The 17,405-nt window shown below is 40.6% G+C and overlaps 2 protein-coding genes across 2 annotated transcripts; both read right to left on the bottom strand.

The window, feature by feature from the left end:
• Nucleotides 1-1,636: 1,636 nt before the first annotated feature.
• LOC147060929 (ubiquitin-conjugating enzyme E2 K) lies at nucleotides 1,637-7,702 on the bottom strand. Its single transcript, XM_085905996.1, has 7 exons — nucleotides 7,298-7,702; nucleotides 6,629-6,722; nucleotides 4,596-4,654; nucleotides 4,405-4,487; nucleotides 3,513-3,612; nucleotides 2,783-2,911; nucleotides 1,637-2,704 (listed from the first exon to the last, which is right to left on the bottom strand). Exons 1-7 carry the CDS (start codon nucleotides 7,358-7,360, stop codon nucleotides 2,630-2,632), a joined length of 603 nt encoding a protein of 200 aa, XP_085762122.1. The 5' UTR covers nucleotides 7,361-7,702; the 3' UTR covers nucleotides 1,637-2,629.
• A 1,859-nt stretch (nucleotides 7,703-9,561) lies between these two features.
• On the bottom strand, nucleotides 9,562-15,889 carry klb (klotho beta). The gene is made up of 6 exons (XM_085905582.1): nucleotides 15,152-15,889; nucleotides 13,804-14,317; nucleotides 13,304-13,572; nucleotides 12,957-13,213; nucleotides 10,987-11,912; nucleotides 9,562-10,143 (listed from the first exon to the last, which is right to left on the bottom strand). Exons 1-6 carry the CDS (start codon nucleotides 15,887-15,889, stop codon nucleotides 9,740-9,742), a joined length of 3,108 nt encoding a protein of 1,035 aa, XP_085761708.1. The 3' UTR covers nucleotides 9,562-9,739.
• Between the last annotated feature and the right edge of the window lie 1,516 nt (nucleotides 15,890-17,405).

Genomic DNA, 17,405 nt, shown 5'->3' with positions numbered 1-17,405 from the left:
CTTGTCCAGGTGTGATGAAAAATAAAAAATCAACATTAAAAAAAAAAGAAGACGCCTGTGGTTTACATGATTCCTCACGTGAAGATATTCCAACAATGGATGATGATCGATCCCACCTCAGAACCTTGAGAAGGGCCAAGAGCTGGCCCAGTGCTCTGCTGGTGGACGCCGCACATTCGACACTGACAGTGACACTGGAGCTATCGTGTAACTCAGCAGCAGCAGTAGCCTGAGAGAAACAGGATGCCCACCAGTAACAACTTGGCCACGCACGGCCGATTCACCTAGCGGGCATCATGAGCACAGATCAAGTTGTACAGGTAAATATGAGGACAATAAGACCAGTCAGGCATTGGCTAATTGCAGTTTGGTGGTCAGCGGCTAAGACCCTTAAACCTTATTATGAGGTTGCTTACTTTAGCTACATCAAATACTAGATGGATTTTAAGTTCATCCAGAATTTAAACCCATGGCAGATATCCCTAATGTTTTGTGAGTAGTAAGTAGTAAGGCCTTATGTGGAATATCACATGACCAGTCCAGAAAAAAGGTTGACAAACTTATTGAGTGCAATCAAAACTAGAATATTGTTTTGTTTTTTTCTTTATTGCTGGCGACACTAGATTGAAATTAACATATTTACGATACTGTATACATAAACACATTGACTATGTGCTTGAAGCCATCTTTTGTCAAACAAAGACATTATACACATTTAATATTTCTACAGGTGGAGGAAGCGCTTTGGCAAATGTGAAAAGTGCTATTGCATGACCCCTATTGTGTTCTGAGAAAATAAAAACACACACATTGAACTGCAACAACAAAGTATGAAAGTTATGCAATAAAACTGTTTTTTCAATTACATCTTTAGAAATACATTGAATTTAAAAGTGTGTGTGTGGGGGGGATAACAATTACGTAATAAAATTGAAATTTTAAAGTTGAGGACCATCACAACAGTTCTCCTGTGAGATAAAATATTCAAATCAGTGTCATTAATGATCTCTAATGTTTATTTTAAGGCAGCATAAGAATTGCATTGATACTTATTCAATTGTGCAAGTGTAGCTTTCTGTTAAGTGCATACCGCTAGTAGAAATGACAAGAGCTTTCGTCTCATGGGAAGAGTGGAAAGCTGAGTCATTTTCACGAGTGCAAGTTTTGTTGTCGTTTGAGGTGCTTTGCAGCTAATAAGTGGCGAGGCACTCTTCTCCTGCTGCTGGGTTTTGAAATAAAGCCAGAGTTTACTGGAGCCGATCTAAGAGGCACAACATGCTAGGAGGCATACCATCTGTTACCATGTTCATTAGCAGCCCGTGTATAAGGTAATTTGTATTTCATGATAGATGATTGTTAATTTAGACCCAAGGATAACAATGGCAAAGGAAAACAAGTGTATCTACATTAGCACTGTAAGAGGCACGCTAATCATCTTAAATCATTTAGCACTTCTGCACATTTCTTTATTTTATAGTTGATTTGACTTCTATTACTAAACAGATAAACAATTCCCTTGCTGCGACAGTTCTATTTCTGAAGTGGATTTATTTTTTGGAATACTAATATCCACCGAACATTCGTCCAAGAAATTCATTCCAACAAAATGTATGAAGAGAATACACACAAAGACAAATTGTTAATTTACACAGACTTAATCTTTATTTACAGATGAATCTTTTGACATTAATCCATTGGCATTGTCAAGGTGACGCAATACTTGCGCGTTTTCTTTTACTTTGGAGGTTGCATTTCATCTAGGTTTTTAAAAACAAGAATCCAAATATATTCCTGTTAAAGGCCAAAACCAAATAAAAAAAAAAAAGCTTTTTTTCTTCCTTCTTTTGTTTTAAATGTCGTGAGAAGTGTTTTTTTTTTTTTTTTTTAATCAAGTAATGAACCGGCTTGGGGGGGGGGGGGTGTCAGACTGCTTGAGAAAGCAAACAAAATAAGAGCGTAATTACACTGTAAATGTGTTTTGGTGGAATTACATAAACCTGCCACAGACGTGTATGAGACCGTGTCAAACGATTATGACACAGAAGGCGCAGTGAATCGATGTGGTATCTAAAAGAAGGTATAATCCTTGTTTACGTCTGTGTCATTATTACTGCCACCTATTCCAGCCTTCTTGTCCTGACCATGAAATTGGATTTGTGGAATTTATTTACATATAGGCTAACCTCACTAACTGCCAATAGTGGGACGTATTGTATATGGGTTGTCAAGGTCTACATTTTAAAATGACATTTGGTTTACTTGGAACTCCGGGAGTGCAAGAGTCTGTCTGAATGGTTTGACTCTCTTCAAAAAAGGTTTTGCAAAACTGAATGTGAATGCCTGCATAGGGGACGAATACTTGTTGTATCGGGTTAGAGACGTGGCAGGCAGGTTGCGGGGCGGGGACCTAAGTGTTCACCAAAATGTTGAATGACCTTCAAGGGGGCCAGCAATGCCTACTTGCCAAGCAACTGATTGGAGTGTGTGGCACAGCAGAGGAGAGAGGGGAGTGCGGGTGGGGCAGAGTCCACTGTGAAACAGAAGGTGCGACGCAGGAATAGATGCCAAGAGATGGCGGTAACATGTTGGAGGGGGCAAATGAGGAAGATTTCAAAGTTGTCATCACGATTCAGTTACTGATTAGTAGCTCCGTCGCCGTCTCCACGTCCCAAGATTTTGACGACAAGGCCACTATTACTGCGTTCTGGAGACGGAAACGCACAAGGAGAAATGAGAACCAATATAGGAGGTAGTGTTGAAAATGTGAAAGAGTGACGCTTACTCTTTCAAAGCCCATGGCGCAGAGTTCCTCTATTTTACGTGTGTACTCCGGACTGGAGACGGGAGCGCCAGCGTAGACGTGAGACCAGAGCCTCGCTGTCTGTTTGAACATCTCTGGGTTTTGCTTGTACTGTGAAAAAAAACAAGCATTACCACAAAAGGGGCTCAAATGTGGCACTGGTGAAAAATTCTATTGTTTAAAGACAAGTCTTTTTACATCCTGGTAAAAAAACAAAAACACTGCATAGCTCTCATCAACATATCAGCTCTAAAAGATAAAATGCAAATGCATATTGCACTTAAAAGTTAAAAGACAACTAAGCATGTACTGTATTTTCTGGACTACAAAGCACACCTACAAAGCCGCAACAGCTACATTTAGCTATAAAATTAAATATGAAGATATTTAGCAATACTTGCTGCAGCTCACTGGCTACGTTGACTTTCCTTCCTTTTTCTTGCATTTTCAACTTGGCACACTTCACACAGGTCTTGTGAACTGAAACAACTTAATCAGTATTTAACTAAAATAATCTCATCTCACAAACCAATTGTGAAAAAATGGAAAGTTTAAACAGTGCAAGACAGCTGCAAATGCTTCTATGGTAAATGATAGCCGATTGTAAACAAAGTCCATCCAATGCAATACTTTGCTGTATTTCATTCCCTTAAAAATACTGTAACAGTCGTAAAAGGAGGAATAAATTGTGGAAGCATGCACAATCGCCGACCTGATTGGCTACCACTGCATCCTGTGGATCGTCTGGCTCTGCAGCTGCCAATAAAGCTTGTAGTGACAAGAGGACTGTCCTCAGGGTCATGGCCGCCGCCCTGAAAAATACACATGCAAGCTCATTGTTTTGATCATATCACATATACTAACTGTGCATTTTCAATGAAAAGCATCTTGACATTTTGTTTTGAAAATTATACAAAACAAAAATGTATTTGGGTAATGAATACAAAATCTATTCCCCGATTTATTGATTTATCTTTTTTTTGGACAGCAATGTTGAAAAGGCTGCTCCTGGTTGTTTCATCTTCCCAAAAACGTCAACGATTCAAGGGATGACATTCGACGGTCAAATTAAAACAACTTCAGTTGACTTTACTATCGATTTCTGGTACATTAAAGCTTTGGTAAATTACAAACCACAAGAAAGAAAAAAAAAAAACGATTCAAGTAGGAGTGAAAAGAATGTGGGTTGAAACTGAAAACAAAGCGCAGTTATATTCAGACATGCTGTCAAAATCTAAGCATTGACCAAAGTTTCGAGACAAGCAGATTCAAGCAGTTTGACAATACATTCAAAATTAAGGTACAAGTGTAAATTCACATTACTCAAGAGCGCAAGTAACCGTTATTGTAGTGTCCAACTAAAGGCTTTAATTTAGACCAACGTTTCCACCACTGCATGCGGAAAAATCGAAGAAAGCAGCAGCTACTTTAACAGTCTTCGGCTTGAATTTTAAAGACAGTAAAAGCAATGCAGACAAGTGTAACATCGGTCCTATAAATAGTTACTTTTGGACAATGCCGAGCGCCAATAAAAATGTCCCGCTGCTCCGATATGACCATGGCCATATGGTCAATGTGTGACACTGTTGCGAAAACAGACTCACCACTGGTCTTTGAGAATGTCCAAACATATCGCGCCTGTGACTGAACTGATGTTGGGATGCCAGATATTTGTGATAAATCGTACCTGTATCAAACAAAACAAAACAAAAAACACCTAGTTACACATCATTTGTAAATGTAGCAACTATTTAGAAAGCAATGATTACATGATCAATAATTAACACCAAAGTACCTTGGGTGGATTGAAAGGATATGTCTCTGGAATTTTAATTTCTAGTTGGTATCTACCCCCTGAAGAAAGGAAAAATATCATTAACAGATGATGAGGGCATTTTCATTCATCATCGAGAGGTCAGGCAGTAGGCACTTTTCCCAACGTACATTAGCAGCCCAGCAACATCAGATTATTCTGTAGTCAATGCTAAAGTGATGATATTTAGTTGTCGATTAATTCATGTAATTCTTTTTTTTGTCAACTTGCTGCACCTCCAAACACAAGACCCGCCCGTCACACCCAATCACATGCAGATGCCTTCTTGGCCTTGCAGACAGCTGCAACTTGTAAATTCACAGTAGAAAACTGCAGGGTCTTGACTTGTATACATTACATTGTAGTAGTATGTAAGGGCGACCACCAATAGCTGTAACCTGTTTTCCCTACTGGTCAATGAATTACAATCTAATCTGCAAAATTGCAGTTGTTACAATCTTTAATGCATTTTGTCTGCAGTCAGGTATTCATCGTGCATGTCCTACTTGTCAGATTAATCATAGCCCCCTGTATAAAAAAATAAAAAAATAAATAAAAAAGTTGCTCAGCTGGGCTTTTCAAAAGGCCCTGAAGTGCCAAAAGGCATTGAATTAAAATAATGGAGAATTTTTATTCTCAGTATTTTGTGGCTGCCCCCTTAGCTTGAATGACTGCCTGAAGTCTCTGCGGCATCAATTTGACTAGCTTGTCAAGTTTCCGCACTCACAGCTTCCCAGGCAGTGGTGATGTTCTGCTTGAGTTGGTCCAGCCTAGTCGACTTTCTGTCGCAAATTTTTTGCTTGACCATAGCCTAATGGTGACATTGAAGTCAGGAGAGTTGGCCGGCCATTCCAAAACGTCAAGCTGTTTTTTTGGCGAACCAATCTTTGGTCAGCTATGCCGCATGAGGGTTCTCCGTCCTCCTCACCACTGACCAAGATGGAGCGACCGACCAATACGCTTGAGCTCCCTTATCTTCTGCCCGAGAAATATCGCATGACAACTACGCCGGTGTTGTGCCAAAATAGTCACCCCTGAAAAATTTTGTATCCCTGGGTGGCTGCGTGCACGCATTGAGTGAAAGTGGCACGACATAAATTTTCTACAGTTGGTTTTAGTTAAAGAAATGAATAACACACTTTCTCTTTCAATTTTCAGTTTTATAATCAAGGTCCAATTACAAAAGTAGGACACCTCAAATATACATACGTACAACAAACTCAATGCACCAACCTGCAATGACAGATAAGTGAGCAGATTGCAGGGGCTACATGGAAAAAGTTTATGATTTATTTTCTGGATCAATAACCTCAGGCACAGAACAGTTGTATCATTTCAAGTGCTTCATTAAATGCCCGTTTGCAGCAACCTTCTCAAAGGATCTCAGGTTTTACATTCCCACATTTTATGACGCAAGGATTCAGAATGTTCATTAAATAGCTTTAGCAAACACCTTTTTAGATTTATTGTACATTATTATATTTAAGAACAATTTAAGGATTTTGGACGTATTTTGTGAACAGGTAAAACTTAGCAGACACTGTGGTCTGAATTCAGGATTGCAGATTTCAAAATTGTTTTAATAAACATACAGGTCCATTTTGAAGTGGAGTGTGATTTTGCGAGGGCTTGTGAAGAATGAAGTTAATGGCTTTAATGGAAGCAAGACTGACATGTTAGCAGCTAAGTCTTGAGAGGTTTCTCACCTTATAACATCAGGTGGTATGTTCCTGAAAATGTAACCATTTTTAGACTGTGAAAATTCAGTGTGATTATTTTGAGACACTCACAAAATAATAAAAGAATTAATTTTGGTTCATTTTTTTTTTTAACTATTTGTGTTGTACTCAGATAAAGTATTTTTTTTGTTCAGACATTGTGGGAATTGTAAAAACCGGGGTGCTTTATTGATCATACACTTTAAAGTGAAGTGATATTTTGCAAGGCCTGCTGAAGAATACATGTTAGTGGCTATAATGGAAGCAATCTCCATGAAGTCTCCATAGGCCTCTCACCTTCATACGGTGTGTCAGGTGGCCCTGCTATCTCTCCTTTAAGTTCTGTGAAGTTCTCGTCCACCAGATCCACCTTAATCTGGTTTTTACTGGTCTGAAACGGTGAAGAACCATCAAAGTAGTGAGCGAGACAGGCAGGCTGGAAAGCGTTAACTGAGCTTGCTGTCAAAACACAAACCTGCCTATGCAGCATAAAAATGACATCCCGCACCATGAGCAAAAGTTATTTCAACTGTGATCCCCCCAACTTGTTGAGAACCCCGGCCCCACAAATAAAGATACTTATCAGAAACGAATCGTAACTGAGTGAATGACACAGGACTTTGTCGAACTATCTTTGATGGCTAACTGAGCTAGCAGTTACCATAAGGCGAAAGTGCGCTAGCTCAACAACGCCACGTAAAATACGGCTGAATATGTCTCATGATATGAACTTATTCGGGTTTTAAAACAGCGTCTGAGTCTCCAAGCTGTCCACTTGAGCTAAACAACAGCGGCCAAGAGCTACTTTTGTGAAGCTCAACGGCAGCTCGCATGTTAGCTGAAGCTAGCTATCTGGAGGTTAGCTGACAGCTGAGGCAGCGACGCGTCAGTGGCGTTCTTCCCATCATAGCTAGCCAAGACAAAGAAATGCAAGAAGCATCAAACATGCAAAGGCGTCAAACTTACCTCTTCGCTTTTGAGCACCTCCTTGAATTCCCGTTTTATCCTCTGAACTGCGATGTTAGCCATGGCTTACCACCCGGTTTCCCAGTGCGGTTTGGGGCCTCCTCGCCGCTGTCTGTCCGGGCCTGACAAACGGACGTTAGCTTGTGCCCACTGAAACGCACAGCTTTCTAGGGAACAACCTCCAAAGCAACCGCTGCTACGTTATGCTCCTGGAGCGAACCGGGCTGACGGTCCGATGATCCGCGTAGCTTTTGAATTCGTTAAACCGTGTCTCTGAGTATGTGATCGCGCGTGAGCTACCATCAGACGGGTAAGACTTGAAAGGTTGGAAGCAACGGAAACATATTAATGGCAAACTGCATGAAGGCTAGCTGAGAGCGAGCCATGTGACGCACACTGGCATCCTCGACGTCTCCTCTCATTGGTTAATTACGTTGTGACGTTTTATCGTTTTGTTTAACAACAACAACCACAACAACAACAACATTAATAATAATAATAATAATAATAATAATAATAATGATAATAATAATAATACATATAATTTATTTTAAAAGATTCAAATCTAATACTACTACTAATACTACTACTAATAATAATAATTTATTTTAAAAGATACAAATCTTCATTCAATGTACAAACATAATGCAGTACGCCATAGGCAAACTTAAACAGTCAACGACACATCATACAAAAGATGTGTCACAAAAAATCTGACTGGTGGGGAGTTTGTTTGTTTGTTGTTGTTTTCCAGTATTTTTGGAGTAGTTAATTAAGGTAACCAAAGTATTACAACAACAACAACAACAACAACAACAACACCCATTACTTAGTATGAAAGGTTTCGTATCAGCACAGTAGTAAAACTGCAATAACAACACAATAATAACTCCCTGACGGAGTAAAACAGCAATCTTGCACTGTTTATTTTTTTTACCGGAACACATTTTGATACTTTGATTACTGCAGTTTGTGCTGGTGAACATAACGTTTGTATTGTTCAGTTTATTCAATTCTAACGGTTGATTTCTTCATAAACTACGGGACACGAGATGAAATTAGATTCTGATGTTACTGTATGTAACATTGAACTGTAGAGCAGTTGGTTCTGGAAACCTTCCTGAAGCATGAAAAGTTTAGTTCCAAAATTGTTGTAATTGTAGTTGAGAATTTCCACTTTTTGAAGCTATATTTTTAATAGAGTTTCTTTTACATTGCTTTATTTGTTGTTGAAGTAGCCTTTAAATTTTCAATACTAATAAACAATCCAGTTTCCAACCCAGCTAACACATCTAGTTGCAGTTGTGCCCCAAGTGGAGTGAATGCATGTTTCCTGGGTACCAAGTGGGTATGAGTTAGAAGTGGGTAAAGGTACTGGGTTCCACACAGGCTTCATCTTGGATTTGTGGCCATGGGCTCGAGAACCCAATAAGGGTTGTGTATGGGCTAAGTGGGCATGGGTTAGAACTGCCTGGGCAACACACCTTCACCTATTCCCAATGAGCAGCTATTAAAGGGCAGTCTCAGCAATGTGCTGGTGCCGAATGTTTGCATCGCTTGTTTCCATGATCAACCTATCAATTCAGGTGCGGCTATCTAGCTTGAGGCCTTCTGACTGCCTGACAACTAGTACGGCTTATGAGCTAATGGACTCGGGCCCACCAGGCATCATATAGAGTACGAAACTAAACTATAACAACATATAACAAAGCTTTAGTCATTTCTAGAGCAACTGACTGAAGCCTAAGCTGAGATAAACAGCAGTGATGTCACCGGTTAACCCTGTCATATCTAAATTCTGCATTGCAATGGCCCCATTGGATTCATAAACTAAAATTGTGTAGGCCACCTGAAAAAAATTCATGTTTCATAGTTATGAAGATTTTATGACTTCAAGTTCATGGTAGGGACCTTGGATGCCATCTGGATGCCATCTTGATCTTTGAATTTTACATTAATCATACTGGAAAAAAAAAAAACAGGTTTTGGAAAATAAATAACATTTTTCTATTAGCAAATTCTCAAAATAACATTGATCAATGATACTTGATTTGAGTTTCCAAAACTGTCTATGCTAGTATAGCTCAGGAAGTGTAATTATAGACATGCACTTGGTAACAAAATATTCACAATATCAAACTTCATATTCAACTTTTGTACATGTACCTTAAAATCAATGTATTCTGAGTTATAAAGAGGAAAATGCATTTTGAAAAAGACGTCTTGGGTTTCAGAGCCACCATCCTAGAATTTTGAGTGTCCAGCAGTATTTGTATCTTTAATACAATATGAAGAATATATTTCATTATTTGAACAAACACTTGAAATATATTTAGAATAATTTGCTCTATGACACGAATACAGGAGTTCTCAACTTTTAGGGGTCCAGGTACCCCTGAAAACACTAAATTGTGAATTTCAAAACATGAGTCTGTCCTGTGTTTAACACTTGACAGCAGGCTTACACAAGCTTCTCCTGCTCTTAATGCTCACTGCGCTCCTCCGCCCTTTTATGTACTTTCTTCTGGTGATAACAGTGGAGAAGACCAGTGCAATGAAGATCACAGCTGTGATTATGAAGCAGCAGCCAAAGACTGTCAGCGCCTTGTTCTTGGACACCCACACGCATAAGTTACACACTTGCTGGACCTTATTAGAGCGACACTTGTGCAACGTGGCGTCTTTGGGGAACCCGCTCCGGGTGATGATTTGTCTGTAGAAGTCAACGGAGGCCTTTTCTTTGGATTGGTGGTGGACTGAGCTGAAAAGACCATATTGAGGTACATGATCATCCTGCAGTTTCCACACATAGAAGCCCCGCAGGTTGACTCCATCCAACTGGCGTGCTGAAGAAACATGAAGAGAAGCAGACATATTAATTTATCGCCAATTAACCATCTGGTTTGTCTTTTAGATGTAAATCTACTCATGTTTGCTGGTGCAGTGTAGGTGAGCAAATGGCCACAAAGGGCAAGGTATAAAACCTAATCTAATTCATCGCTCTATTGTTTCTCTGCCCTCCCACTTTTTTTTTCTTTTTTTTATCATCTTTATGGTTCCTTGGGAATTTATTGGAGGCGGCAATATAGTCATAAAATCTATATTGCTTGTCGAGCTTTGCCTGGGCGTCAACATCATTCTAATCCATGCTGATAGTACCTTACACAGGAGTGAAAATGAACATTACTTCTGGCAGAGGAAAACACACTTCATAGAGAAGTGGTTCTCAAACTACTACACGACACCAAAATATCGGAAATACAACTCTACATACGTAATGATTTAGTTACTAAATGGATTGTGCAAATAAAAATGTCATAAAAAATGTCTACCCATATAATTAAAAACAAAACATTTCTAAAAATTGAATGCAACGGTTTTGAACTTCAAATTTTAAACACAATGCAAGTATACATGAGTTGTGATTTTTTTTTTTGCATACCACTAGAAAGAGCTCAGTGGGTGAACATAATACTGTATGGATCTAAGTGATGATATATGGTTCAATTTGAACAGCAATTTATATTATAGTATGTTAACATTTCCCGTTTTTTTATGCAATGGTTTTTACAGTAACCTTCAACTGTGAGTAGCAAATCAAATTTATTCTTTGGAGAGAATCAGCACTAAGAAATGCTTAAAAAGTTCAATGCGTATTGTACTCATCCTAATAAAAACAAAAGGCTGACCTTTAAGAGCCTCCTGCAGGTAACTTTTTAGATAGTGCTGCCTCATGGTATCCTGTACATGAGCCTGGTCATCAATCCCACTTGCAGTGATAATGATAGGCCGAGCCCCGCCGTATCGCTCAGTCACCCAGTTCAGGATCTTTCGCAGGCCCCAAGGGACAAGCGCTTGGCCCAGTCTGGAGGAGGGCCAGGTGGGATCAGACAGGATGAGAAAGTCATGATTGCCAGGGTGGTTCTTCTGTGCATTATTTGGAAAAGGAGAGACCAAGCGTGTGGTGAAATGATTCAACGCAATGAAACTCAATGCACCTTTGAGCTCTTCCCTTTCAGTTTTGGTAAAAGTAAGAAGAGGAGATGTCTGTTGGCTCCTAGGCCGGGCTCTCTCCTTCAGGTAAGCATTCATTTCTAGTGGGTAGTCCTCTTTGCCCTGCTTCTCCTCATCTCCAGTCCCCAGCAACGGGTCCAGAAAGTAAGCAAGTTCAAAAAGAAGGAATCTCTTGACCGCCGCTCCATGCGACTGTAGGAGAAAGGGGTTTGCGGGCTCAGCCCAGTCAGCGTGAAGCGCCAGCGACACCATAGCTCCCTGCTGATGAGAGTACTTTAGCTCATGGAGCCGCCAGGCTTTCGCGTGACCCAAAAGGAGGTTATGGGCAGCCCGGTGTCGCTCATTGGCATTGGAATAAATATCTGTGAGTCTGTTAGGCTCATTCACTGTGATCCAGTAACGGACCCAGGAACCCAGCTCCTGGTAGCACAGTGACGCATATTCCTGAAAGGCCTCCACTGTGCTGTAGTTGAGCCAACCTCCAGAGGCATGCAGGGCACCGGGCAAGCCCAGATGTGGAGCTTTGTGGGTCGGGTAATAGAGGATAACCAGAGCCTCCAGGTCCAGTTTCTTCAGCTCGGTGAGGACGCAGTGGTAGTACCTTTTGAACAGTGTTAAAATAAAGTACAGGTTAATTCAACAAAGAACAAGGAACAACAAGGAACTTTTCTGAACACTTTTCAGCTACACTTAATTTGACCTCTAAGACACACATGTCCAATTGTTGACTTGTTTCATACTTTTGAAACAAATTGCTGCTCACTAAGAAGAAGCTGAACAGCAAAATTCACAACGGTTACAGTGGAAGCAACAGATTCCAGATTTAACAAACAGAAAATAGAATGCAGTTCTCTAAAAAGCCCCTTCATACAATAGTTGTCAAAGTCTGCCAGTTCCAGAAAAGGTTGTTTTTTTACTGGTGCTGGGTTATGCTTTTGTTGTCACAGATACAATAGGGAGCAGGCTAACATACAGCACGGGCGACGCCCCGTCAATGGAAATGCATGGACATGCATGGCAGCCATGTTAGCAGGGGCAATGGTTTCATTACATGTCATGCCTACCTATTTGGTTATTGTTTAGTGGAGTGAGCTCTCATCATATATATTATGTCCAACAGGTTGAATTTCCACAAATTGATAAAGGAACATTTCCAATCAAGTTCCTATTTATGCTTTTGCGGTGACTCTTCAGTACCTCCGTATCTCGGTTGTAACCTGCTGATCGCCTATAGTTATAGGGCATTATAAGTTCATCCTGAAATTTAACCCCAAAGCTCGGTATCACTTTTAACGTATAAAGGCCGTTATATAGTTTGGCTCTTTCTTAGCACAAACTACAGGGTGACTCCTATTTCAAAGTACTTCCAGCTTCATGAGGTGCCCAGTGAGAGGCAATGTACATACTGGACTGGTCGCCAGTTGATCACATGGCACATGTAGACAACCATTCATTTTCACAGTCTTCATTGAGGTGGTGGGAGCTGTACTTACTGGCCATTGAAAAAATATGCAAACATTACATGTAAACTCAACAGAAAAAGTCAAAGCACCCATGATTTGCACCACTGGCCTCAGATTGGTGATGTGGGTTAGAGTTCTAAAATGAGTATTTTCAAATAGGGAGTTTTTTTTTGTTTTTTTACCTTAGTGCTTCCACATTAACACTTGAAAGGTCTCCATGTGGTAGAATCAGAGACCAGTTTAGAGCAAAGCGGTAGTGTGTTGCTCCAGTAGATGCAAACAGGTAGAGATGACTGCGGATGGCCAGATAGTCTGTGCACTGGGAACGATTGGTATGAAGTTTTACTCCTGGGATTGCACGTAATGATCCATCGCCTGTCCGGTTCCAGCTGTACACATTGGGATCTTTAAATTGGGGGGAGAAGGGGTAAAAGCGGGGCTAACAAAGGAGAGAGAGAGGAAAATGGATGGATGAGGGTACGGTGGTTGTATTTGTTTGGATCCATTTTGCCTGAATGCATTTATTTACCTGCAAGGTGGAGTCAGCAATACCCCAGTGAAAATCACAGGGGAAACTCCCTTCAACTTCTCTGGAGGGTTCCACTTGGGGGAATCCATTGTCAGCAATAACCCGCTTGTAGTACTGAGCACTGGTTTTGGGCGTCTTGGTTCGATTAGGATGAGTGAAGTCAACGTAGAAAAGGCCCCGGCGGACTGAGTAGTTGTAGTTCCATTCAAAACTGTCAACCAGTGACCACGCAGTGTAGCCAAGCAACCGAACTCTATCCAACCGGCCAGCTGGAACACAAAACATAGCAATACTACTACTACTACTACTACTACTAATAATAATAATAATAATAATAATAATAATAATCACAATGATGATGATAAATAGGTTTATATTGAGCTTTTGTTGATATTCGGATACAATGACATTTTTACAACTAAAATAGTAAAATCTATTTTCATAACACCTCTATGAATAAAGATAGTTTTGTTTCAATGATATATATTTCAACACTGTACCTTGTAATACATGGTTGATAAATCTCTTCATCAAGTAAATGGCCACTGTGTCCTCTCTTCCCACACTGGCTTCAGAGAACCATCCACCCTCAGCCACCAGAACTTGCAAGTCCCCGTACTCCAGCTTTATCCAACCCAGAATGCGCCTAAGATCTGGTGACACAACCTGACCAAAGTGGGGCAGGATGCGGCCCAGACGGAGGTTGTTTGGCCCGAAGGAGAGGGCAAAAAAGTCGGCTGTGTTGTTCACCCACAGCTTCTCCTTGGGAGTAAATGTGGGCAGGAGGCCCCCGTGCTTGTTTTTCAAAGAAGCCGGATAATCTCCATCACCTAAAATGGGATTGGCGAACCAACCGAGAACAGCATCCATTGACTGCTGACAAAGATCGACACTGGTGGCTGCGGGTTGGCCTTTTTGAGGTTCAACCCAGTGGGAGCCCAAAACAATGGACAGGTTACCCTTCTGTTCTGGGCGGTAGTGGGTATCGTAGATGTGCCAGGCTTTAGCGTGTGCCTGGAAATCCCAGAAAACACAACATTACTAATTCATCAATCATTTTCAGTAGTAAGAAGTAATGAAGTACAAAAACCCTGATGCCCTGGGATATGAGATTCATTCGTTCCGTGACGACACTAAAACACTTACACTTACAATTATCTTTGACCATTGAAATGAAGGGAGTGTGGAAAATAGATCAGAGTCCCTGTTAGCTAGAAAAAAGGAACCTATTTTCCACAGGAGAAAAGTCATTAGTCCATTCCAGCATCTCTTTCACCACTCTCCCCCCAAAAAAAAGACAAAACGTGGACAATTCATCTTTACTTGGATGTTTACTTTACCATAGAAGGGCAATTAGTTTCTTTTATTAAGTGTGAAATACTCCAAAACCTTCAACATTAACAGCCTTTTGCACTCTTTCCTTCTGGCTTTTGTGTGGAAAATGTGTTACTGTAAAATAGTGAATAATTGCTGATGCACTGAATCTGCAAAAAAGATAACCGTGAGATAATAAGGGACGACTGTATGACCGGAGCAACAGACGTGGTAATCATACACTTGACCTAACAGGTACACTACAATGATCTCTTTCTCATATGAGTGTCAACACACACCATCTGTCCAGCGCTTTAAATGACAAAAACATGAGTGATTATTATTGAGGCATATCTCCATGACTTCCTGTCACACGCTTTATGGAAATGGCGGACTTTAGACCTCCATATCTCATAACACGTCCTGTTTATTGACACATAAATAGACGTCAACAAGTCGGTACTTTTTTTTTTTTACTGACTAATTAAGGGAACAAAAGATGAAAATAACTCATTTGCAGCAAGACTGACTTACCCTGATCAAATTGTGGGCCACAATAAAAGAGGCAGCAAGTCCTCCAGTTTCCCCAGGGGCATGCAACCCCACGCCGTACCCCTGCACAGCTACCAAGTACGGGTTATGCATCGTAAGCCAGTACCTGACACGATCCCCAAATGTCCGGAAGCAAAAGGCAGCATAGTTCCCAAACAATTCAATAAGTGTGTCATTTTTCCATCCTCCATACGCTTCCTGCAGGACCAGCGGCAGATCCCAATGATGGATGGTGACAATGGGCTCAATCTTCTTTTCCACCAGCCTATTTATGAGACGGTTGTAGTGCTCCACAGCAGGTTGACAGGGAAGACCTGTTGCATTCCCATCAGGGAACAGTCTGGGCCACGAGAGGGAGAAAGAGTAAGATGTCACCCCCAGATACTCAAGTGCCTGCACATCATCTTCCCAGTGGGCATAGCTGTCACTGGCCACATTGTCCGTCTTGGATTGGGTGAAATGGTCCCAGATGGATGCCCCCTTTCCATCCTTGTCCCATGATCCTTCAGTCTGGAAAGCGGATGTCCCAGACCCCCAGAGGAACCCTGCTGGGAACGTATCATGAAGAAAGGATTGTTCTAGACTGATAGCGACCGGCTTGGGCATCTGCCACATCTGTCTGCCATCGCCAATAGAGCCAGTCGCTCGGTGCCAAGTGTTCACCAACCACAAGGAGAGTAAGAGGCGCTGAATTGTGAGATGGGGTGAAAAGTCCAGCATGCTGAAGGAGTCTATTTTGTTCCAGAAAATCATACGGCAGTCTGCGTAGTCCTAGTAGGAAATCTTGTTCTTTTTTTGAAACAGCAGATCCATATTGGAGGAGAAACAGCCACAGTCCAGAGATTGCAATATGTGAAGCGGTGTGAGCCTTGTAAACCTGGTAAGACTTTCCTTTTGTCTCTCTCTGTGCACTTGTCCTACCTCTCAGCCCCGCCCTCCCACCTCATGTTAACACACATACAAAGGTTGACTGATAATCAACCACCTTGCTTGTGTCACTCCGAGGTGTGTTTACATCTCACCTATCAATTCCTGCTAAAAAAAAATGGATATAAGGGCGGATCAGCCAGATCTCCCATCATCTTTTCCCATTGAAATGAGTAAAATCCTCCCATTAACTCCCATCCCCCAAAAAAACACATTTTGTTTGTAATACTGTAGGTTTTAAATGGGAAACAGTAGGCTATGTTTGATAACAATATAGCAATGACATAAACATAATGTAATCACATAAATAATTTTTTGGGCTACATTTTTGAAGATTTTATACAATGGATATTGTGCAACATTGCAGAAACGGCGGAATCTGTAAAAACAAATGATTTATTTAAGTGTGCAATGTGTGAAACTCCTTACAAATATTTTTGAGAGGCTGGAAGATATTTATGGCCTTTTTATTCATGTAAATGAGGAAAGATGATTTGAAATAGAATGGATTTGAGTTACAAGCATGTTCACGGAAAAAATGTAACTTTCTCAGGGAATCACTGTATGCTGTGAGGGGGATTTTGTGGCATTGTCTACTATCTCTTTTCAATACTGTTCAAGGATCTCCAAAATGTCTTGAGTCAAATTGCAAATATGAGCTTCAATCAATTGTTGTGATGCCTTCAGGGACATTTATGAAGGAAGGGAAGGAGCATAAATACAATTTACACATTGACTAGATGAAAAACTATATATCTTCTGAAAATCTTATGACCAAAGGCACTGAAAACCCCTTGCAGTGTTCTCTCTAAATTCAATAAAAGCATGACGGGTGACAACAAGGTTACCGGCTCATATAACTTTATTTAATTTTGTTCTATTTTTCAGTCAGTAACCCAGGCTCATTTTGCTGGAAAGTGCGTATGTGTTTTAATGCCCATCTGTCCATGTGTCACTGTCTTTAATCAGGCCTTCAGGTCAGGGCAGCGTTGTCATTACGGCAGTGTGTGTAGGTGGAGAGAGCAAACAGTGGAGTTGCTCGGGAAAAAACACTGTGCCATGAGGCAAGAAGCAGGTTCACTGACTTGGACAGCTGCTATTATTACACATATTATTTAGATCGATAACTATATTTATAACTATATAAACACATACATACATATGTACTAAAATACTAAATTTTGATTTTTTTGGTTTGTTTGGTATCTATCTATCTATCTATCTATCTATCTATCTATCTATCTATCTATCTATCTATCTATCTATCTATCTATCTATCTATCTATCTATCTATCTATCTATCTATCTA

Source organism: Syngnathus leptorhynchus, chromosome 2 (genome assembly GCF_054491065.1).
Source record: "Syngnathus leptorhynchus isolate UIUO chromosome 2, UIUO_Slep, whole genome shotgun sequence".
NCBI lineage: Eukaryota > Metazoa > Chordata > Actinopteri > Syngnathiformes > Syngnathidae > Syngnathus > Syngnathus leptorhynchus.
Note: the sequence above shows the minus strand (reverse complement) of the source record. Positions and strands in the feature narration are given on the sequence as shown.